A 24564-nucleotide genomic window follows, 5' to 3' on the forward strand; every position below is an offset into this window, starting at 1 on the left:
ATGGAAGGATTTTAGCCACCTTGGAATAGTAATCTGGAACTAGTGTCGCACTTTCTACAGGGCCTTTCTTATGGATGACTCATTTCACGCCTGGTTTCCATTGCACCTTAACTATCTTGGGTGACTCCATAATCCAGACACCATATTGGGGTGTACCTCTGGGGGAGAAAAAAATCTGCTCCATTAACATTGCTTAAGTCCCTTTTACCTCTGCGCCGGCCCTTAGGGAATGCAAGAACCATTGCCCTGTGGCACTATCATGTTTTACAGTGATGAGGAGCACCACAAATCCCAGCCATCCTCAAGGGGCATCTACCCCCTGGCTCAGCACCCTTTGTGCGAGCTAGTGCTAACACCCTGGACCACTTCAGTGTTAACATACAATAAACCCAGTGTTTTCTATTTGAGTACAGATTCAATTAAAACAAAGCCGTTCATTAGACTATCCCCCCAAATTTACTAGAATGTAATATGTCTATGTGCAGAGGGACAGTACAAGGCCTCACTGGTATCCAGGCAACCACAGGTACAAGGCCTCACCAGTATCCAGGCAACCACAGGTACAAGGACTCATTGGTATCCAGGCAACCACATGTACAAGGCCTTACTGGTATCCAGGCAACCACATGTACAAGGCCTTACTGGTATCCAAGCAACCACATGTACAAGGCCTCACTGATATCCAAGCAACCACATGTACAAGGTCTCACTGGTATCCAGGCAACCATAGGTACTAGGCCTCACTAGTATCCAGGCAACCACAGGTACTAGGCCTTGCTGGTATCCAGACAACCACATGTACAAGGACTCACTGGTATTCAGGCAACCACAGGTACTAGGCCTCACTTGTATTGTGGCAACCAAGTGTACAAGGACTCACTGGAATTCAAGCAACCACAGGTACTAGGCCTAACTGGTATCCAGGCAACCACAAGTACTAGGCCTCACGGGTATCCAGGCAACCACAGGTGCTAGGCCACACTGGTTACCAGGCAACCACAGGTATTAGGCCTTGCTGGTATCCAGGCAACCACAAGTACTAGTCCTCACTGGTACCCAGACAACCACATGTACAAGGACTCACTGGTATCCAGGCAACCACAGGTACTAGGCCTCACTGGTATTCAGGCAACCACAGGTACTAGGTCTCACTGCCATCCAGACAAACACAGGTACTAGGGGTCACTGGTATCTAGGTCACCACAGGTACTAGGCCTCATTGGTATCCAGCCAACGACAGGTACTAAGCCTCATTGCTATTGAGGCAACCACAGGTACTAGGCCTCACTAGTATCCAGGCAACCACAGGTACTAATGTGGTGTCTGACCAGTCACCTGTTTGTTCCTTGTGACGCCACTTCTATGGTAGTTGGTCAGTGGTGTAGTACAGCTCAGCCAGTGATAGTTCTGTTGAGACGCCAGTGCCAACTCAGCAGACGGGTGTGATGGTATGTCTGCTTTGTGCAGTGGCTGATTATACTGATCCCCAATGGTCGATGACCTGCCGGGTTGTGATGGGTCCCTTGGACTCTTATCGTGGTATCCTGGAGTGGAGAGATGACCCACCTGTACTGTCGGTACCGCCACCCACAGAAAGGGAAAAGTGATCCAAGGATGGTGTAGCCTGTGTGTAGGTGCTGGTGCAATGATCACCGAGTCCCAGTAGAATAAATAAACTGATCTTTACTGAAAATCTCTTGCAATACAGCATAGTAGGGTAACAAGTGACTCCTGAGATACAGACTTGAGTTCACTGAATCTGTGCTGAGAGATGCTGAAGTGCTGAGGTAGAATAGCAGTACTGGTTCAGTTGAGCATTGAGTAGAAGAGTGGAGAGGAGTTTGTCTGGAGAGCCCCAACCTAGTGTAATAATGTGCTCTGCTGGAACTTCTAAGATGAAATACTTGTAGAATACTTGAGACGTGAATACTTGTGACCGTGTGTCGACCTGAATGTCGCGAAAACCACCTTCTGCCCTGCAGTGTCGAGTTACCCGTCCTATGAGGGTGACACAAGCCCCAGTCTTAGTTACCTGAGTGTAGCCAAGTGTCCAAAGTTATCCTGTGTCAACTGGTCTGCAAGATAGAGTACGTAGACCTTGGTTACGGTTGCTTTGCTCTATCCGGGTCAGTTCCTCTGCCTTAGGATACCACCCTGCACCTTTAAGAGAGGTTCTCGGCATGGGCTGGGGTGATATCTGACTTGTTCTCCCTTAGTAGCTTAACACTGCATAGTGTCTGTGGGTATAGCTTGACAAAAGAAAGTCTCCAAAGTCTCTGTCCACTATCACAGCTAGACTTCACTGGACTGTTCCCCAAAGGGTTGTGTTGTGGATGTCTAGAGTGCAGGGATAGGTAGAAAAAGAAGAGCATCTCTCATTGGCTGGCACAGACCATGTGGTGCAAAAACATTAACCCTATAGTGACTGCAGCTGTGCAACATATAATAAAGCTTAAACAACAATGGTACCTTGTGGTAAAACTAGAGAATGCACCTTCATGACCACTGAAGGAATAACTTTCTGACCGCTGCCTTAATAACTGTGGGACACCACACTAGGCCTCACAGCAGCCAGGCAACCACAGGTACAAGGCCTCAATGATATCTAAGATGCATCACACTTGTGATCATGTTAGTGTGGTGTCAGGTGTGAACAGGACACAATATCTGATGCAGCTTTTACAGAGCTCTCCTAATGTTCTTATGCTGCTTTATATATTCTCTTCTATTCAGTGATTATAAATGTGTTTGCACAACGACTGCCGGCGGCAGAACTGGCTCCACATGAAAAAGCAGAAGACTATGCCATGGCAGGAACTTTAGTCTTTCTTGCCATGAGTAAATATAGTCTTAGTGTGAGCAGTATGCTGGCACAATGGGGCTGCGACAGGACAGTGGGGTACCTAGAAATACATCCGACACTAGGTAAGGCTTGATGTTTGTGGCCTAATGCTATGGCCACACAGCGAGATGTCACGTGACGATAACGTGACACCTCAGTACTATGAGTGGAGAGCGACAGATTTTTAAAGCCAAAGCCAGGAATGGATTTGAAATCTCAGTCTTTCCCTTATGACCTGTTCCCTGCTTATAGTCTGGTCCTGGCTTTGGCTTCAAAGATCTGTGGGTGCGTTTACACAGAGATATTTATCTGACAGATTTTGGAAGCCAAAGCCAGGAATGGATTTGAAAAGAGGTTAGATCCCAGTCTTTCCTTTATGACCTGATCCCTGTTTATAGTCAGTTCCTGGCTTTGGCTTCAAAGATCTGTCAGATAAATCTGTCTGTGTAAACGCACCATAAGTTGTTTGTCTTTCAACGTGAACGATCAGCCAACATGAACGATGTCGGCTGATCATTGCCTCCTACACCAAGGGATGATTATCGGCCGAATATGGCCGATAATCGTTCCGTGGAATAGGGCCTTTACAGTGTGACACAATCTATGTGTTGTGCAAGCAAAGTGCCAATGTAGCTCCAGCATAAAGGGCAAGGCAGTTTCTAGGTAATTTTGACTACAGGGCGAATCTTGATAAAAGTGCCCCCCCCCCCCCCCCCCCCCACATACACACTATGCCATTCGCCCCCCCCCCAACACACACACACTATCCCCCCTAACCCCCCCTCCTCCACACACTATCCCCCCTAACCCCCCTTCTCCTCCACACACTATCCCCCCTAACCCCCCTTCTCCACACACTATCCCCCCTAATCCCCTTCTCCACACACTATCCCCCCTAACCCCCCCTCCTCCACACACTATCCCCCCTAACCCCCCTCCTCCTCCACACACTATCCCCCCTAACCCCCCTCCTCCTCCACACACTATCCCCCCTGACCCCCCTTCTCCACACACTATCCCCTGACCCCCCCCTCCTCCACACACTATCCCCCTGACCCCCCCTCCTCCACACACTATCCCCCCTAACCCCCTTCTCCACACACTATCCCCCCTAAACCCCCCTCCTCCACACACTATCCCCCTAACCCCCTTCTCCACACACTATCCCCCCTGACCCCCCCTCCTCCACACACTATCCCCCCTGACCCCCCCCTCCTCCACACACTATCCCCCTGCCCTTCCCCTTCTCCACACACTATCCCCCTGACCCCCCCCCCTCCTCCACACACTATCCCCCTGACCCCCCCCCCTCCTCCACACACTATCCCCCTGACCCCCCCCCCCTCCTCCACACACTATCCCCCTGACCCCCCCCCCCCTCCTCCACACACTATCCCCCTGACCCCCCCCCTCCTCCACACACTATCCCCCTGACCCCCCCCCTCCTCCACACACTATCCCCCCTGACCCCCCCTCCTCCACACACTATCCCCCTGACCCCCCCCCTCCTCCACACTCTATCCCCCTGACCCCCCCCCCCCTCCCCCCCTCCTCCACACACTATATCCCCTAGCCCCTCTTCTCCACACTGTCCCCCCTGACCCCCCTTCTCCACACACAATCCCCCTGACCCCCCCTTCCTCCTCACACATACACACTACCCCACTTCATATTACATAGATGGCTGTCTTCTCACCTCTCAGCTGCAGCAGTAGTAGTGGCCCGGTCTGTCAGATCCCGTCCGCAGCTGCCGCGACTGTGCTCATGTGACTTGCCCCAGCCGTCACTGCGCCTCACCTACTGCCCGCACTCCTCCAATCAGCGCAGAGCGGGAGAGTGGGGCCGCTGCGGCCGGCCGTGGCGAACACGTTGATTGGCTGCGTGCACCACGGCCGGCCGCAGCGGCCCCACGCTCCCGCTCTGCGCTGATTGGAGGAGTGCAGGCAGTAGGTGAGGCGCAAGGACGGCCGGGACAAGTCACATGAGCGCGGTCGCGGCAGCTGCGGACGGGATTGTCGCTCACATGAGCGTCCCGTGCCGCTCATCTGACAGATCGGGGGGGCGAGATGGCGGGCGGCCGGGTGACGTCTGGGTGTGGGGGCGTGTGGTGCGCTATCCAACCCAGGCTGTGTGAGGTCCCGGGGGAGCCACCAGCGCCCCCTAACTCTCGGCGCCCCGTGCCGTCGCCCGGCCCAAGAAACGACCCTGATAAAGGGTCTCATGTGAATAGACCCAAAGAAATGGAGGCTGCTCCTAGTATGACTCCTCCTCATGGCTGTCTCCTCATCAGATGTGGTGGTGGTGGTGGGGAGTCCCAGCTGAGTGTAATAAGGCATCAGGTGGAGGATGGCCGTGTGATGGGTATAAAGCTCAGCCTCCTCCACCTTCTCCTTGTGTGACTTGTCCTGCAGTTAGGATGGAGCTGTGGATCAGGTGGAGTTGGCTCTTAGTGGTTCTGCTCTATGGACCAGGCTTTAGCAGCTCCTTGGTTAGACCCCGGCGCCAGTATGACACTTGGTGGAGGAGTAACCAGGCTGGATGGGGATCTTCTAGAGGACTTGGACAATCTTCCTCTAGACTGGGCTCTCCTAGAGCAAACCCCTGGTCTCAGTCTCACTCAGTCTCTGGTGTTGGGTCTCCGAGAAGTCTTCAGCCTGTATATGGATGGGGCTCCAGGAGTCATGGAGCAGAGTATCAGTCCCGACAGCTTGCACTACAACCCTCATCCTCCCCTATCAGTGTGCAGTGTGGTGAGGACAAGATGGTGGTGATGGTGAAGAGAGACTTCTATGGTAATGGTAAGCTGGTGAGGCCCTCAGACCTGTCCCTGGGTTCCTGCCCCCCTGGAGCTCAGACTACAGACAGTGTTGTGGTCTTTGAGAATGGTCTTCATGACTGCGGGAACACTATAGAGGTGAGTGATGGCTGGAGGACATAAGAACACTTCTAGTAATACAGTAGCTCTCTAGTATGGTATATATGGTATGACACTAGTCACGCCGATAGCTCTACAGATGTAACTTCCATGTGTCTATATTCTGCAGGCTTCTTTTTGGACAATGTCTAGTCTTCATTGGTTTAGCCATGCGATCCTCTATGTGTCATCCTTGTATAAGGTCATTTGTAGGAGCTTTTATACAGAATTCAGCAGAAGTTATTTAATGTGTAAATCTTGTGTTCTCTTCCAGATGATTCCAGACTGGTTGGTTTATGACTCCATCCTAAACTTCACCCCCACTGTCCCCAGCAATGTGCCCATCATCAGATCTAACTCTGCTGTGGTTCCCATCCAGTGCTTCTACCCCAGGTGAGTTTGTACAGTATGAATGGCCTGTAGAGCGTTTCTGAGGAGCCTAAAGTGACTGTAGTAGCAGTAGTGGACTATAATAGGGGTGTTTCGGGCGGCAGCCCGGGGCCCTGAGCTCCTGGGGGGCCCATGACCACCCAAACAGACTTATACTGTCTCCTGGCTACACTTCCGCCATGATTTGCAAAAAGTCAGTTTCTTTTTATGGCAATTTTGCACAAATCATGACATTATCTGTCCTGTACTATGAACCCCAGGCTAGTGCTGCCAAAGTTATAGTGGGGTGGGGGGGCCCAGGCTTGGTGAACAGCCCGGGGCCTATGGTAACGATAATCCGCCCCTGACCACCAGGCCCAGGCTGAATGACTGGAGGTGGCTGACCCATCCTTAGTGGGAGGAAACCCCAGCCCCTCCATGATAGGGTTCCATTGATTCTAATGGAGTCACATCAGAGGGGCTGGGGTTTCCTCCCACTAGGGGTGGGTCGGCCACCTCCAGTGCTTCAGCCTGGGCCTGGTGGTACATTCAGTTTAAGCTAGTGACATGTTTACTAGATAGTTCGACACTTGGCTGCATTCAACTGTCTTCCAAAAAGCCTATAGAAGTTAGTACCAGTTCTAGTTAGTACTTCTATAGTGTAGTGTTTTTTTTTTTTTGTTTTTTTTAAATTAGTAGTATCTTATAAAATGACTAGAGATGAGTGAACTTGCTTTGTTTTGCAATCTGCTTATCAGCCTGTTGCTTTTGAAGTCCGTGCTGCTCTACCGCAGGTGCCTGGAAAAGCTGGTTTGTACCTGGGAGAAGTTTCCCAGGACTGGCTACAGCTTGGGGTCCTATTCCAGGGGCCGAGCAGGGCCTGATCAATGACATAAACAAGCGCCGATCTGCTAGATTGGTGCTCGATTACTGGGCCTATTCCACGGCCCGACAATCGTTAGTGAGGGCTGCAGGGACATTGTTACCTATGTCTTTGCAGTCCTTGTTCCATAATTACCTGTCCAAGCGCAGGTCTTCTCCTTCTCCTGGTCCCGCGCATCAGCTTCGGAGCGGCCTGACAGAGCGCTCAGCCAATCACTGGCCGTGGCAGTCCTGGCCAGTGATTGGCTGAGCGCTCTCTCAGCTCAGACGGGCCGCTCTGAAGCTGATGCTGCAGCGCGGGACTGGGAGAAGACCTGCAGCCTGGACAGGTAATGTATGATCATGAAATCGTCAGGTGCCCGCTATTCCACGTAGTGATGTCCGGGTGGTGACCGATTTTAGGTTTGAATCCAGCTGAACGATTAGCCGATGACACAATCATCTGATCGTTCTCTATTCCACAGAGCGATAATCGGCAGATTTATCGCTCCACTGAATAGGCCCCTTACTCCACCTCAGGTGCCTGGGTCACAGATCATAGGCAGGCCGCTGAGCAAACAAAGCACTTCTGTAATGTAGAGTCGCTCATCTCTAGTCCATAACCCTTTGCAGTTCATGGTCATGCAGTAGTACAGTCCTTTTAAGCCTGTCTTTCTGTAGATTTGATGTCAGATGCATGAATTTAGTATAATGTAGCTCACTAGTTAACTTTTTGTCTAGACATGGTAATGTGAGCAGTAAGGCCATCAAGCCAACATGGATGCCATTCAGCTCTACCGTGACCTCAGAAGAGCGGCTGGCCTTCTCCTTGCGTCTCATGACTGGTAAGAAGCTTTCTAGTATTAGGTTGGTGGTTCAGTCTGCTGGCCTATACTTATACCCCAGTATCTCCTCTCCAGCGGACTGGAGCGCTCCCAGTCCATCACTGGTCTTCCAGCTTGGTGACATGTTCTACATAGAAGCCTCTCTGGACACTCAGAACCATGCCCCGATGATCCTGTTTGTGGACAGTTGTGTGGCCACCATTACCCCAGATGTGACCTCCACTCCTCGCTATGAGATCATCTCTAACAATGGGTGAGTTACTCCCATCAATACTGTCCAAGTCGTCATGGAACCCATTGTTTACAGCTCATCTGTCCTACAGGTGCTTGATGGACGGGATGCAAGAAGATTCCTCTTCAGTCTGTTTCTCCAAGACCTCAAGCAGACACTCTACGCTTCATAGTGGATGCCTTTAGGTTCACAGACAGTGCCATCTCTCTGGTAAGGACTAGTGATCTTGTAGTGACTTTAGTGTTCAATATAGTGGGAATATCCAATATACAAATCGGGACTAACATAAAACCTGTCTCAAGGCTTTTAATAGTGCCTATACTTTGGCATATCACCACTGTGTAATAGCCCTAACTAGGATGACTTGGCAGATTGTTTGGTGTAATGGTCCATTTACACGGAGCGATAATTTGCCTTATAAAAATCAAATCATTGCTGGAAAAGGAAAAAAAAAGTTGATAACAGTATTTAGATAAAGGGTAATTGTTTGAAGAAATCATTTAAGATCGCTTAAGACCATCTCCCACATAGGATCAATCTAAGACTTTTTAGATGAAGCAATTGAACACGTCGAAAGACCACAATCAACGACTTGTCGCTTGATTGATCGCTGTGTTTACACAAACAGATTATCGCTCAAATGTTGTCGTTAAAATATAAGCGATAATCGCTCCCTGTAAATGGACCATAATAAAGAACTATCAACTGATGACACAATCATTGGCTGACTGTTCCAGCCTAAAATGATCAGGCACACATCGCTACATGTACATGCCTCTCCATGCTCCTTGGTGTCCTCCTTGCGTCTACCCTCTGCCTGCAGCCACCATGAGAACTTCTGAGCTGGTCCCTGAAGTGACAATCTGCCAGTTATTGGCTGAGCAATCTTGGGCAGTGATTGAAGTGACAGGCCACTCAGCCGGAGACCAACTCAGAAGTGCCAGCGGCTGAAGGACACCACCTCTAAGGTATATATTTTACAATAGGGCTGCACAGACATTGCTTACTATGTCTGTGCAGCCCTTGCTACATGATAGAGCCGTGTAATAGGCTCAGTAAGAAAGCGCCAGTCTAGCAGATTAAGTTACTATAGGTTAAGGGCCATATTACACAGCCTGATCACTAAAGTAAGTAAGTGGGGGGGTCTAGAGGGTGACAATGTCTGCTAAATGTTCCAGATCTATCACCTGTTCCCTGAGAGCTGCTGCCATTGACCAGACCCCTGATCCAGTGAACAAGGCCTGCTCCTACAACAAGGCATCCAGCAGGTAGGAACCTGTATGACTGGCTGAATATTCAGAATATACCTGTATGACTGGCTGAATATTCAGAATATACAACTACATAATGGTGGTGGTCACTCAAGAATTGTCTGAATCTCTTCTAGCTGGTCATCTATAGAAGGCCCTAGTGGGATCTGCCAGTGCTGTGCCACCGGGAACTGTGCTGCTCCTACAGGCCCCAGATCAGCATGGGGCTCGTACCTTGGGAGGCCAAGAGGACTTGGGAAGAGAGATGTTGGTGAGTTAATATTTGATGCATTATCATGGAGAGGCTGGGTATTATAAAGGTTTTCAAGTGTTGGACTTGACCTTATCAGGTCTTGATGGGTATAAGCATTGTGAGCATGATTGTGCTAAAAGAGTTGCTGTCAATTTTGATCTACAATCTGACTTTGCTTCTTCTGACAGGTTCTCAGGTGGAGGAGCATGGCCTGGCCACCCTGGGTCCTCTTCTAGTGACTGGAGCAAAGCCAGACCAGGAGTCCAGAGCAGGAACCGCCCAAGCTTCCAGGATGGGTGCAGGCCAGGAACCTCTCCAGCTGTGGGTGATGGCGGCCTTTGGATCGCTCACTACAGTAGTTGTTGTCATTGTTCTTGCTGTGGTTAGAAAATGTCTTCTGAAGCGATCTACTCCAGAATCTGTAGAAATAAACACAGTTTTGTAAACTCATGTCGTCCACTTCAATATGGGCAAAAGTTTGGCTGGTATTGAGATCCGAAAAAGTTGACTTCATCGATGTTGGCTGAAGACCTGGTCCCTGTACAGGTCCTGGATGACTGTATCACCTATGGGTCTAATGTAGTCGTACAGTATGAGTGATCAAGTTCTTTCACACTAGGCTGAGGTTTACATAGTGTTCTATACATACTCCCCACTCTGGATGTTGTGTATTACAATACTTGGCCTTGCTCCTGTACCATAAAGTAATTTAGGGCAGAGGACACCTACTCAGGTCAGGGGGAATTCTATTTTCATGTTACAGGAAAATACTGCTCTGTAGTAGGTGGTGGGCTTCCCTAGGTGTCATGTAGCCTCTGGGAACTGGACATGGCTAAGCTTGTGACAAATATTATGAAATGTGTTCCAAACTATTTTCAGTAAGAAATTCCCATCAGATTGGTTCAGTATTGGAGACAAGGCTTGGTAATAGGTGCAGTCTTCCAGTATGAATGTTTTACTAAGGTTTGTCACCTGTCCAGAAGTAATGGTCAGGTGCCACACTCTAGGATGATGGGTGCTTTTCCACACTATCTTCACTTGGTGTCTTAGGGTGTGTTTACAAAGGAAGATTTATCTGACAGATTTTTGAAGCCAAAGCCAGGAATAACCATAAACACGAAATAGGTCATAAAGGAAAGACTGAGTCCTTCTTTCAAATCCATTCCTGGCTTTGGCTTTCAAAATCTGTCAGATAAATCTGCCTTTGTAAACGCACCTGTGCAAACGCACCATTACGCTACCACATTTCTATGTACAGCTGAAGGAGGTAGGAGGTAAAAGGGTTAAATGCTGTTTGCTCTATATTCACTGTTGTGCAGGTACCACACGTACTCGCAACCGATCACATCCATCTTGTTAGTATGTTCCCTAGTACTAGGAGAACACACCCAGTCACTCCATATAAGTTTCTGGTGGGGGGGATGGTGGAGATGGCCAGAGCCCTTGGTGGGAACCAGAGCTCTAAAGGCCCTATTCCATGGAACAATTATCGTCCCGTGGAATAGGAGGAAATGATCAGCCGACATCGTTCATGTTGATCGTTGAAGTAATTTGTCTTTCAACATGTTGAAAGACAAACAACTTGTATAGCAGCGATCTGTCATCGTGGAATAGTATCAGCGGCAGCAGACTGCCCCTATATCCTATGGGTTGCATGGACGATCTAGCGATCGCCCGGGCAGACTCGCCCACTCGCTGCAGCCACAAGGAATGAGGACAAAAGAGTGCTTACGGCCTTAAGAAGTTCATGGGACTAGAAAAATCATTATGCGGTGATAAGGGAACTGGCACCTGGGTTCAGCCCTGCCTATACCTGGGACCCTAATAAAATATCAGGACAATGTACAGTGACTGATCCGCAGTGGAACAAAGAGCCCATGCTGACGTGTTCCGCTGATACTTGCTTGGCCTTCTCTGGGAACCTTGAGGTGTTAGCTTCACCCAGTAATTCACGGCTAGGACTCGTAATTCCAAACCTGACACTTGTTGGACTTGTTTGGCAAAGGGCGGTCTCATTCAAACGTGAGTATGAGGTTATCTTACACACCATCACTGCAGAGTATTGCACTAATTAGGCAGGGTCCCTAAGACAGTTCTTGAACCTATCCAGTCAAGCAACACTTCTACTTACTGTCAGCTACTACATCAAGCACTATTAGCACCTTTACCAAGTAGAGATATTCACCTGTATTGCACTAAAGTTCTTAAGTTGTTTCTTTAAGTGCTGGACTCTGTGGTCCAGTGCACCCACACTTACCATTCACAAAGCTCCGTGCCGTTGTGTCTTGGGGAGGGTATCACCACTTCTGGCCACTGTGACCCAGTGAACACCAGAAGCCCTCCTGCTAGCTGCCATCCCCAATAGTTTATCTGTGTGTCATATTTATAAAATTATCATTGGTGCCGTTTGTTATATAACTGGTGTAGCTACCACAGAGGCAGACCACACAATTATCATGGGGCCTGTGCAGCAGGGGGCCCAGCGAAACATGGTCTGCCTCAGGACCGGCATACTCAACTGGCCTGGGAGAATGATGTAACATTGTGTGGGGGAGGGGCTGTACAGTCTTTTTGCTATGGGGCCCCCATATGTTAATGTACGGTCGGTTCACTAGAGGTAGGCTGCCATATTGTTACCCAACAAGCCCCCCACCAGCAACCAGCATGTTCTGCTTTCATCTCAGGCTGAGACTCTATGTCAACTTTTTAAAAAGCAATTTTAATCAACCCAATATCCCAATTTTGCAGATGTCTGAACCCTTGTTTGGTCATCTTTGGAACAATGCAAACTGCACTGTGGTTGGCTGATAGTAGCTATGTATGAAGACAGTGACTATAGAGTAAGGGTCCTTTTAGTCATAATGATTGCCGGCTGTCCACGAACCACAAATGGGTGCAGATCAGTGAGATTAGCGCTCATTCACACTGCTTTTAGACAGAACAACCAAATTTAGCAGTTGGGCCACCTGAACGATCACTGTATCATTTGTGTGGCCTTTTGAATATATTGATAGATTAAAGCAGTACATATGTACTGCATTAATCCCTATGAGCGAGTCGGTTAGGGGGACTTGAAGTCTCCACGCAGATTCTGTAGTGTGAACATACCCTTATAATAATTAAATTTTTTTTCATAGTAATCACCCCCCCCCCCCCTTTTCTATTTTTTTTTAAATAAAAATACAAACTAAAAACAAACATATTTGCTATGGCCACATGCTGAATCAGTTAAGTTATAACATCCCTGATCTCACACGGTCAACGACGTAAGACCACCAAGGTGCAAAATTGTTGATTTTTGGTCACATCAGATTTATGAAAAATAGAGATAAAAAAAATTGCATTTACACAAGTGCGACACAGATAAAAAGATAATGGCACAAAAAATGTTTACATCACACAGGCCCATAGGCCAAAAAATTACAGCACTATAAGGATCAGAATCAAGCAATTTTAAACACGTTTTATGTTTTTTCAAGTTATTTTTTTTTTAAAAGCAATAAAATAAACGTTATATATATTGGGTATAATTGTAATTGTACTGACTCAACGAACATAAATAACATGTCAGTTTTACCACATAGGGAATGGCATGAAGATGATACCCCCAATAATGTAATGTGAACCTCAACTAAAATATCTGACGTGAATAGACTCAAAGGCATGGAAGAAGCTCCTAGTATGACTCCTCCTCATGGCTGTCTCTTCATCAGATGTGGTGGTGGTGGGGGGGAGGCCTAGTGGTGGGGGGGAGGCCTAGTGGTGGGGGGGGAGGCCCAGCAGCTGAGTGTAATTTGGCATCAGGTGGAGGATGGCCGTGTGATGGGTATAAAGCTCAGCCTCCTCCACCTTCTCCTTGTGTGACTTGTCCTGCAGTCAGGATGGAGCTGTGGATCAGGTGGAGTTGGCTCTTAGTGGTTCTGCTCTATGGACCAGGCTTTAGCAGCTCCTCGGTTAGACCCCGGCGCCAGTATGACACTTGGTGGAGGAGTAACCAGGCTGGATGGGGATCTTCTAGAGGACTTGGACAATCTTCCTCTAGACTGGGCTCTCCTAGAGCAAACCCTTGGTCTCAGTCTCACTCAGTCTCTGGTGTTGGGTCTCCGAGAAGTCTTCAGCCTGTATACGGATGGGGCTCCAGGAGTCTTGGAGCAGACTATCAGTCCCGACAGCTTGCACTACAACCCTCATCCTCCCCTATCAGTGTGCAGTGTGGTGAGGACATGATAGTGGTGATGGTGAAGAGAGACTTCTATGGTAATGGTAAGCTGGTGAGGCCCTCAGACCTGTCCCTGGGTTCCTGTACCCCAGGAACTCAAACTACAGACACTGTTGTGGTCTTTGAGAACAGTCTTCAGGACTGCGGAAACAGCTTAGAGGTGAGTGATGGCTGAAGGACATGGGAAGAAGTCTTCTCAATAGGTTTACACTCAAATGTTGATGTGTCTATAGCTAGTATGATGAATGGATACACCACTAGCAGGTGAATTGTGCAAGGTCTTATGGCTCCATTAGGCCTTCCTGGTAATGGCTCCATTAGGCCTTCCTGGTAATGTTAATCAGTGATCTGTCTTATATGTAATAAGCCCCCCTTATCTGTAATGTTCAGATACTATAGAGAGAGAATGATAGTTCATCTATGTGAAACCTAAAGTGCCTGCTAATATTGCCCCCTTGTTTCCAAAGTATTAACCAGGTAACTAATTTCTTCCAGATGACTCCAGACTGGCTGATCTACAACTCCATCCTACGTTACACCCCCACTTCTCCCAGCAATGTGCCAATCACCAGGTTTAACCCTGCTGTGGTTCCCATCAAGTGCTTCTATCCAAGGTGAGTCTATATAGTATGCAGGAGGGGGGCTTGTAGGGAATTGACGGAGCCTTTAAAGTGACTGTACCACCAGGCCCAGCCTGAAGCACTGGAGGCGGGCCGACCCACCCTTAGTGGGAGGAAACCCTAGCCCCTCTATCATAGGGTTCCATTGATTCTAATGGGAGTCACGTCTTGGAGGGGCTGGGGTTTCTTCCCACTAAGGGTGGGTTGGCCCGCCTCCAGTGCTTTTGCCTGAGCCTGGAGGTACAGTCACTTTAAGAAACCTTGTACTAGTGTTTGGTGGTCTAAAGAAAATGGTCCATGGGATCCCTCAAAGTGGCTATTCCATGTAAATCCCTGTAACTGTTTTCTATGGATCTTTGCATGGGCCAAATGTTCGTCTGACTGCCATCTATTGATAACCCACCCCTTCGGTATGCATGTCTTGTTGGGTCAGAAACTGGACGTTGTTAGGTGTTTTCCCTTGGGCCCACGTTCTCTTAACTACAGTAATAATAATAAAAGGGCCTCAAAGGAGATTCTGCAGTGTCCCAGAACATGCAGACTACTACTCCTATTATGGCCATTTCTATTGCTGTGTCAATGCCTGTTCTGGTAAGTGTTTGCACTGCAACTGCTGCTGGTTTTCCCCTAGTATTCTCTGGTAATGTGCATTTTCATGTGTATTGTCATGTATTCCTGTGTATTATTACAGTGTACAGTGGTATGCAAGGCTGTTGATCACGTGACCTGTAACCATGGTTCCTCCAATGGCCGACTAGTTCTGGCCAGGAGCAACCATGTGACCTCCCACTTCCTCCTAACAAGTTAGTCTTCCCCCTGCTTCCAAGCAAGGAGGATGTGTGTCGTCCCTCTCCTGCCTCAGAGGAGTTGTGGATCGAGTGCTCTGCTGTATTCAAGTCTTTGGCTGTATCTGCCTGCTCAAGTGACCGGATTCTTCTCTCTCATCTGGGTGTCATTCCGTTATCTCTCCTCATCGCTGCAAGGATTCACAGCAAGTATTATTCTCAAGCTAATCCACCCAGCAACGCTATTCCTCTCATACTCCTACTCCCATCATCCGGCACGTATTCTCACAGCCTATGCAGCACCACTCCTGCCTTATTTGTCAAAGCCTGCTATATACCCGGTTGCATCCGGACAGAACTGTTGCTACTAGTTACCTTTTCTATAATAAAACCGCTGTTACTGAACCCTGGCATTGGTGTCCACTAACTTGTGCCCTGACTAAGTGCAGCGAAGAATCGCATGCCCATCATCACCCGCAGATTCCACAGACCGGCCCTACAGCTGTGCTGCCCTCAGGCCTATACCGTGACAAGTATAACCCCTGCAGCTGCCCCGGTCATTGCCCGCTCATAACACCAGCACTGCGGAAGTGGCCCCCAGGGGCCAGGGCATCGCATTTTTGGCGTCACGAACAGGATTCAGACTGTGTTGTGCCAACTGTCAGTGCCCCCAGAACTGTACTGCTAATCCCCCCAGAGGCTTTGCTATTGCCGCGCTGCGGCCTGCTAAGGGGTCAAGTCAGCCGGTGACGCACTGTCTTCGCGCGCTCCGCCCCGGCCCTGCAGTATCCAAGCCTCTGTTGCAGGAGGGAAGGAGATTGTGCCCGGACCGCCGGAAGTGTTGATGCTGACTTCCGCCCTATTCCTCTCCGGTCCCGGACACCCTGCCTATCGGTGCCTGCTGTTCCCGCAAGCTCTCCTCGCTCCTACTTTCTTCCAGGCGCCTTACACCAGAACCCCTCGTCATGTCCACCGGCCATCACAGTGACTCTGACGGGTCCGGCAGTTCGCCGACGGCCCGAAGAAGGCTTCCCGCGGCTCCCGTTGCTATGGCTACCGCAGCGGTCCCATTCTTCATTGGGCCCAACAATCTTCCCAGTTATAAAGGAGAACCCCACACGTTGGCTGATTTCAAGGAAAAAATTTCCCGCACCCTTGAACTTGTCTCACTCTCTCCCACTCAGCAGGTGCAGTTGCTGCTAGGACAACTTGAGGGTCCCGCTGCCGAGGAGGTGCGGTCATGGCCAGCTACGGAGAAAGCTAATGTACAACAGATCCTGACCCGGCTGAGTAAAGAATTTGAGGTACAGTCACCCACGGAGGTCCGCCTTAAGTTTTATGACCGACGACAAAGGCCAGGTGAGACCCTCAGAGACTATGCACTAGCACTCCAATCTGCCTACCGGGCCCTGAGACAGGTTGATACCATAGACCCCTCAGCTGTGGAGAGTATGATCACTGACCGCTTCATAGAGGGGGTGGACTCTAGACTCATCCAGAGCCAACTGCGTATGCTAGCTGCCCAAAACCCTACAATGCCTTTCCTGGACTTCAAGACTCTGGCTCTGAGGGTGGTTGGCATTGACAATCCCTGTGCCGGCTGTACTCCAGATTCGGATTGCCCGGATCCGGTGGGACCTATACCCCCACCTCCAGTGCCCACTATGGTTCCACCAGTTTCCGCTATACAAGCTGCCCAACAGTCTATCCCGGCTAATTCACCAGCGATCCCTGCTCTCCTTACGCAAGTGGTTGACTCTCTCTGCCAAGCCCTAAGGGGGCTACAAGGGGCCTATCCAACACCTCCACCACCACAGGACCCCTGCCCTGAGTATTCAGTTCCCGATCGGCCTCCTCCACCGAGACTTAGATCCCCTGAGCGCCCCTATTGCCGCCACTGTAGGCGACATGGACACTACCGCTCTCAGTGCTATCAGTTAAACGGGCTACCCCTGGGTCCGAGGGCCAACACCCAGGAGGTCGAGATCCAGGCCCGCAGGAAGCACAGTGGTTCTCAAGGTTCCTCTCACAATGCCCGCATGTGACTCTCTGGGTGGACGGAGTCCCCCTGGAGGCTCTGGTAGATACAGGTTCCCAGGTTACCACTATCCCGAGGCATGTGTTTGAAGAACATTGGGATCTGAGAACCCTAGGTCCAGTTGAGAAATACCGTCTGAAACTTATTGCTAGTAATGGTCGTCCTATTGTGCAACTAGGTTACTGGGAACCCACTGTCTGCATAGGGAAGCGGGAGCTAGCGCGTCAGGGTATCATTGTTACTGAGGCTCAGGGAGATAGTGGGACCGTGTGATTAGGCATGAATATTATCCGCCATGTATTCACTGAAGTGTTGGATGCCTTGAATGCCTCTATGTCTTGTGCTATGTCTCCTCAGTACAGGCAAGCCGTTCAGAAGACCATAAAGGTGCTCGCCGCTCAGCGGAAATTTGCCAATCCTCGAGGAGAAATCTGCCGTGTCCGCACTAAAGATGCTCGTCCGATCACCATCCCAGCTAACAGTGAGTTCCTCATCTGGTGCAGGGTCCGTCCAGGCCTCAACAATGCTGATTATGTGGCCCTTCTGGATGCTATTGAAATTGAGGGGCAACCTCTTGTCAGGGCCGCTAGGAGCCTGGTGACCGTCTCCAATGGTCAGGTCCCTGTCCGTCTGGTGAACCTTGGAGACTCCTCAGCTGACCTACCCAAGTTCACCACCGTGGCCATGTTATACCAACTCGATCCTGAGGACATCATCTGTGAGGAGACCATCGCCTATCAGAGTTCCATCCGTGGCACTCAAAGGGACTCAAACAGGGCTCTCGCCCCTTGGTGGGATGAACTCCATATTGGCGATGCCAATACCCCACTTGAATACCTCCACGGCATCCTCAAGGTGGCCAAAAGGTATCACGAGGCCTTCAGCAAACACTCCTTCGATTTCGGGAAGACCAACCTGGTCCAGCATCGGATCAACACTGGGGACCATCTGCCTATCAAAGAGAAACATCGGCCAATCCCTCCTGCCAGCTATCAGCAGGTCAAGAAACTGCTCAAGGAGATGAAAGACTCTAACGTTATCCAAGAGAGTCAGAGTCCGTGGGCTGCCCCTATTGTCCTCGTGAGGAAGAAAGACGGTAACATCCGGTTCTGCGTGGATTATAGGAAGATAAACACAATCACCCACAAGGATGCCTATCCTTTGCCCCGGATCGAAGAGTCTATTGCTGCTTTGGGGTCAGCCGCCTACTTCTCCACCTTGGACCTCACCAGTGGGTACTGGCAGGTGCCCATGGCACCCGAAGACCGTGAGAAGACGGCCTTCACCACCCCCATGGGGCTCTTTGAATTCACCAGCATGCCCTTCGGTCTGTGCAACGCCCCCGCTACCTTCCAGCGGTTGATGGAAAGGTGTCTCGGCCATCTCAACTTTCAGAGTGTCCTGCTCTACCTAGATGATGTGATTGTCTATTCACGTACCTACGAAGATCACGTCCATCATCTGGCTGAAGTGTTCCAGGTCCTAATCGATCACGGCCTGAAAATCAAGCCTTCCAAGTGCCACCTTCTCAAACCCCAAGTGAACTATCTGGGGCACGTTGTGAGTGCTGAGGGGATACGACCCGATCCAGAGAAGATCTCGGCTGTGGAACACTGGGATACCCCTAAGACCGTCAAGGAGGTGAGAAGCTTTCTGGGATTTGCCGGCTATTACCGCCGCTTCATTCCCCACTTTGCCCAAGTGGCCGAGCCCCTCAATGAGTTACTCCGGGGTTGCCCTCGAGAAAGCTACAACCGACGACTCCCCGTCGAGTGGTCCGAACGGCAGGAGGTTGCTTTTCAAACCCTGAAACGCCTGTTGACCACGCCTCCTATCCTGGCCTACCCGGACTATAACCTTCCTTTCCGGCTTTACACAGACGCCAGCTTCCAAGGCCTGGGAGCTGTGCTGTCCCAGGTTCAAGATGGCCAAGAGAGAGTCGTAGCTTATGCCAGCCGGAGTCTTCGGGGTGCTGAAAAGAACGATAACAATTATAGCTCCTTCAAGTTGGAGTTACTAGCCCTAGTGTGGGCCGTCACTGAAAAGTTCAAGGACTACCTGGCTGCCACCCCTGTTACCATCTATACGGATAACAACCCGTTGGCGCATCTCAACACTGCTCGGCTGGGCGCCCTGGAGCAGCGGTGGGCTTCTCGACTGGCCAATTTCCAGTTTGAAATTAAGTACCGCAGTGGCAAGGCTAACGTCAATGCAGACCTTCTGTCCCGACTATCCAAGGGCGAAGAGGCCCCAGAGGACAGCGATTGGGAAGACGTAGAAATGCCTCCCTTCTATCAAAGGTTCGCTACCCAGAGTGCTATTGATGTAGCCGGGCCTGAAACGCCTTCGCCTCCACCTAGGGCCCCGCAAGACTTGGCCAGGTGGCAGACCATCCAGGAAGAGTCCCGTGTCCTGGGGGAGATCTATGACTACCTCTCTACTGGTCGGGTCCCCATGCGGATAAAGAGGCCCTATCCTGATGTCGAGCTCAGGCGACTCTGGAGGCAAAGAAAGAGGCTCTTCTTACAGAAGGGACTGATCCTGCGGAACTCTCTTGATCCGGTCTCTGGGGAGAGGTGCCACCAGATCCTCATTCCCCGACGAGACGCTAAGATGGTGTTAGATGCCTACCATGACCGGTCCGGTCATTTCGGGGTACACAAGACAGAGGCCACTATCCGACAGCGGTTCTACTGGATCGGGATGAGGGCTGACATCGAGAACTGGTGTGCTGAGTGCCCTGCCTGTAATATCTCCAAAGCTGGGGGAAGAGAAGTCAGGGCCCCTTTGCATCCAATCACCTCCCACCGGCCGAATCAGCTAGTCGCCCTGGACCATGTGAAGCTAGCCCCTACAAGATGCGGGTATACCTACGCCCTCACCATGGTTGACCACTACTCCAAGTGGGTAGTCGTGGTACCTGTCAGGGACTTGACCGCCAAGACCACTGCTCTTACTTTTTACAAGGAGTATGTAAAGCACTATGGGTGCCCAGAGTCTCTGCTGACGGACCGGGGTCCGGCCTTCGAGTCGCAACTTTTCCAGGAGCTGTGTGCCTACCATGAATGTAAGAAGCTCCGCACCACGGCCTATCACCCTCAAGGGAATGGTCTGTGTGAAAAAATTAACCAGGTCTTTATCAACATGCTCCGAACGGCTTCAGTGACCAAGAGAGTAGAGTGGCCCCACTTGTTGGATGAACTAGTGGAGATCTATAACAATACCACTCATTGTTCAACTGGCTACTCCCCGTTCTACCTGATGTTCGGCCGCCAAGGCCAACTTCCTCAGGACCGTGCTCTTGGAGTCCAAGCTCCTGACACCCTCAACCCCCTACCTGAAACGGACTGGGTTCGGGAACATCAGAGGAGAATCCAGGATGCCCGGGAAATTGTTGACCGGAGGATGGGGGAGGCTCAGCAGCGCCAAGAGGATGCCTACAACCAAAGGGCGAATGCCACACCACTACAAGTGGGAGATAAAGTTTGGCTAAAGAAATATCATCGCTCTCACAAACTTGAAAGCCTTTGGGAGCCTGAGCCCTATGTCATCTCCTCTATCCCTTACCCAGAGACTGATGTGTATGAAGTCAAAAAGCCTGGGCTAGCCCCACAGACGGTGCATCGGAATAGGATAAAACGTTGCACTAAGGAGGACCTACAGGGCCTTACAGCACCGTGTCCGGTACCTGCATCCACGCCTCCGGCTCCCCCAGCAGCTCCAGCTAAACCTCTCTCTCTGGAAGAAATGTTCCGAGTTGAACCGTTCCTCATGGCCGTAGGCTATCCAGCGTTCCCTGTACCCGTTTCAGCGGTTTCTCCACTTCCAATTGTGCCTCCAACGACTCCATCTTTACAACCAGACACTGGGGGTGATCTTCCACCGGTACCTGCACCAATCACTGTTGAAGAGGATCCTCCGCTGAGACGGTCTGAGCGCTCTACCAGAGGAATTCCTCCACTTCGCTACAGAGACCAGAGCCCTTAAACTGTTTTGTTGTCTAACTGTTTTGTTCCAGTTCCTGCAACGTTCAAGGTTCGTGCCTGGTCCTCCTGACCAAGTTCCCTGTACTAACCAGCCATGAGCTGATGGACACTTACAATAACAAAAGGTTCTCTAGTGCCTGTCCCAGAGCCTTTTACATGGACGATGTTCCAATTGCCTAAAAGAGACTCTACCTCACAGAGACACTTAACCCATTCCTTCCTAATGCACTTTCCTGTGATTGTGGGTTCCACACAGGGTATCATTGCACCTATTTCAATATTGCACTTTTCCTACTATTGCATTTCAGTGTTATCGAAGTCTTTGTATTTCCTCCTCTGAGTAAGCACAAGGTTACTTAGATAGCCTCAGAGTAGAGCGCCTCTTTTGTAAAACAGTATATTTTCCAGTGTCTGAGACAGATAGCTCCTCCTCTGAGTAAGAGAAGTCAGTTTACATATACCTCAGAGAAAGTCCAGTTTATGTAGGAGTGTATTTTCTCATCCAGTCTCATTATTGTGTATTATTATTATCTCTATAGCTGGAAAGATTTAGTTGAGCCAGTTCGTATGCAGATTTTTCTCAGATTTTCATTCAGATTTCTCTCAGGTTTCATTCAGATTCATGTGAGCCAGTTCTCCTCAAGACCTCGCAGTATTTGTTGTCCCTTGTGTTTCCTTTCCTTTTGTTTCCAGTATTTGTTCGCCTCTGTCTTGTCCCAACACAGTAGTTATCACACATAGTCATACCTAACCTTCACACTGGTCCATACATATAACACCTTGGATGCCTTTTCGTGTGTTTGGCCTGTGGAGTGCTTGTGTGTGTGATCGAGTGGTATGAAAGGGAGCTCCCCATGTATGTTTGCTTTTATTATTTTGTTCTTTTCTCTTCCAGGTATCCAAGACATTTCACAGACACGCCAAGGTAGTACACAGGTCTTCACAGTTCTCTTTTCCAGTAGGGTAACACATTTAACAGAAAACCTACTGTCTAACTGGCTGGAATATTGAGGGTCCCCCGCCAGCAGTTAAGTTGTCCTGGCTTACACGTCAGATGGTTCACGCACTAGCTACCTGGTCGCCAGAGTACGTTAGGCACCCCTAGGTGAAGTCCTGCCACTAGGGTTTCTCATTCTCTCTCTTCTCACCTGTGCCTTGGGCGTGGGAAACACACACCTCATCACACTCACTCTCATAATTCATTCCTGTTGTTTGATTGTCCAGTCTATTCATGTTTGCTGCCTTCTAGATTCGCCGAGGTCGGCTCAAATTTGCTAGGGAGGTATGCAGTGTCCCAGAACATGCAGACTACTACTCCTATTATGGCCATTTCTATTGCTGTGTCAATGCCTGTTCTGGTAAGTGTTTGCACTGCAACTGCTGCTGGTTTTCCCCTAGTATTCTCTGGTAATGTGCATTTTCATGTGTATTGTCATGTATTCCTGTGTATTATTACAGTGTACAGTGGTATGCAAGGCTGTTGATCACGTGACCTGTAACCATGGTTCCTCCAATGGCCGACTAGTTCTGGCCAGGAGCAACCATGTGACCTCCCACTTCCTCCTAACAAGTTAGTCTTCCCCCTGCTTCCAAGCAAGGAGGATGTGTGTCGTCCCTCTCCTGCCTCAGAGGAGTTGTGGATCGAGTGCTCTGCTGTATTCAAGTCTTTGGCTGTATCTGCCTGCTCAAGTGACCGGATTCTTCTCTCTCATCTGGGTGTCATTCCGTTATCTCTCCTCATCGCTGCAAGGATTCACAGCAAGTATTATTCTCAAGCTAATCCACCCAGCAACGCTATTCCTCTCATACTCCTACTCCCATCATCCGGCACGTATTCTCACAGCCTATGCAGCACCACTCCTGCCTTATTTGTCAAAGCCTGCTATATACCCGGTTGCATCCGGACAGAACTGTTGCTACTAGTTACCTTTTCTATAATAAAACCGCTGTTACTGAACCCTGGCATTGGTGTCCACTAACTGGTGCCCTGACTAAGTGCAGCGAAGAATCGCATGCCCATCATCACCCGCAGATTCCACAGACCGGCCCTACAGCTGTGCTGCCCTCAGGCCTATACCGTGACAAGTATAACCCCTGCAGCTGCCCCGGTCATTGCCCGCTCATAACACCAGCACTGCGGAAGTGGCCCCCAGGGGCCAGGGCATCGCAATTCTAATACTGTACTTCTCTACTGGTTACCCCATAGGCAGGAATAGGGTGTCTGCGGCCCTCCAGCTGTTGCAAAACTATTGTTTGGACAACCTAAACAAAGCTTTGTTCAAGTACAATGGGAATTTAAGTCTTACAATACGTGCCTTAAAGCGCAAACTATTGCAAAACTCCTTAGCTACCTACCTGGGTTCAACCACCTCAGTTTAAGCCCTACTCACTTTGCTATGACTTGAGTTCTTCTTTCCTTTTTTTTTTTTTTTTTTCTCTGTACCTTTTACTTGCAAGTATCTATTACTTGGCCATGTACTGATATGGGTCCTAGGCTTTGTTCCCACTTTCCTAGTACAATTTCTTTCTTGTGTAGACATGGTAATGTGAGCAGTAAGGCCATCAAGCCAACATGGATCCCATTCAGCAGCACCGTGACCTCAGAAGAGCGGCTGGCCTTCTCCTTGCGTCTCATGACTGGTAAGAAGCTTTCTAGTATTAGGGTGGGGGGTTCTGAGTCTCCTGGCCTTTACTTATCCCCCAGTATCTTCTCTCCAGCGGACTGGAGTGCTCCCAGTCAATCGCTGGTCTTCCAGCTTGGTGACATGTTCTTCATAGAAGCCTCTCTGGACACTCAGAACCATGCCCCGATGATCCTGTTTGTGGACAGTTGTGTGGCCACCATTACCCCAGATGTGACCTCCACTCCTCGCTATGAGATCATCTCTAACAATGGGTGAGTTACTCCCATCAATAATGTCCCAAGTCTTCAAGGACCCTATTGTCTACAGCTCATCTCTCCTACAGGTGCTTGATGGATGGGATGCAAGAAGATTCATCTTCAGTATTTGTTTCTCCAAGACCTCAAGCAGACACTCTTCGCTTCATAGTAGATGCCTTCAGGTTCACAGACAGTGCAGTCTCCCTGGTAAGGACTCTGACCTGAGCCTGTATTGACATCTGTACACCCCCCCCCCCCCCCCCCTACAATGGGGGCTTCTACGTTTGCTAAACTGGTTAAAATGGCCCCTGGTGTTGACATGGGCACCTTTGGTAGCCTATAATTAACTGTCTAAGAATAATAGAGGTTCCATATATTTATGCCATTGTGGTGTCCTACCACAGGTGTTATATACACCTTTTCATAAAAGCTTATACGTATGTGGTGGTGGTTTTGCCGCTAGATGTTG

The 24564-nt window shown here is 49.8% G+C and overlaps 1 protein-coding gene and 1 pseudogene across 1 annotated transcript; both read left to right on the plus strand.

The window, feature by feature from the left end:
* The first annotated feature begins 1400 nt into the window (after window positions 1–1400).
* LOC138770342 (zona pellucida sperm-binding protein 3-like) lies at window positions 1401–9528 on the plus strand (annotated as a pseudogene).
* Window positions 9459–24189, plus strand: LOC138770337 (zona pellucida sperm-binding protein 3-like). The gene is made up of 5 exons (XM_069949366.1): window positions 9459–9584; window positions 9755–9887; window positions 14281–14399; window positions 23751–23854; window positions 23933–24189. The coding sequence occupies exons 1-5, from the start codon at window positions 9535–9537 to the stop codon at window positions 24112–24114; spliced, it is 588 nt and encodes a 195-aa protein (XP_069805467.1). The 5' UTR covers window positions 9459–9534; the 3' UTR covers window positions 24115–24189.
* Window positions 24190–24564: the final 375 nt, after the last annotated feature.

Source organism: Dendropsophus ebraccatus, chromosome 1 (genome assembly GCF_027789765.1).
Source record: "Dendropsophus ebraccatus isolate aDenEbr1 chromosome 1, aDenEbr1.pat, whole genome shotgun sequence".
NCBI lineage: Eukaryota > Metazoa > Chordata > Amphibia > Anura > Hylidae > Dendropsophus > Dendropsophus ebraccatus.

Bases quoted from the DNA above. Each gene is read 5' to 3' on its own strand.
- LOC138770337 (XM_069949366.1), top strand. From the start codon at position 9,535: ATGGGGCTCGTACCTTGGGAGGCCAAGAGGACTTGGGAAGAGAGATGT. The intron at 9,585-9,754 runs GTGAGTTAATAT...TTCTTCTGACAG, and splicing joins ACTTGGGAAGAGAGATGTTG to GTTCTCAGGTGGAGGAGCAT. The intron at 23,855-23,932 runs GTAAGAAGCTTT...TCTTCTCTCCAG, and splicing joins CTCCTTGCGTCTCATGACTG to CGGACTGGAGTGCTCCCAGT.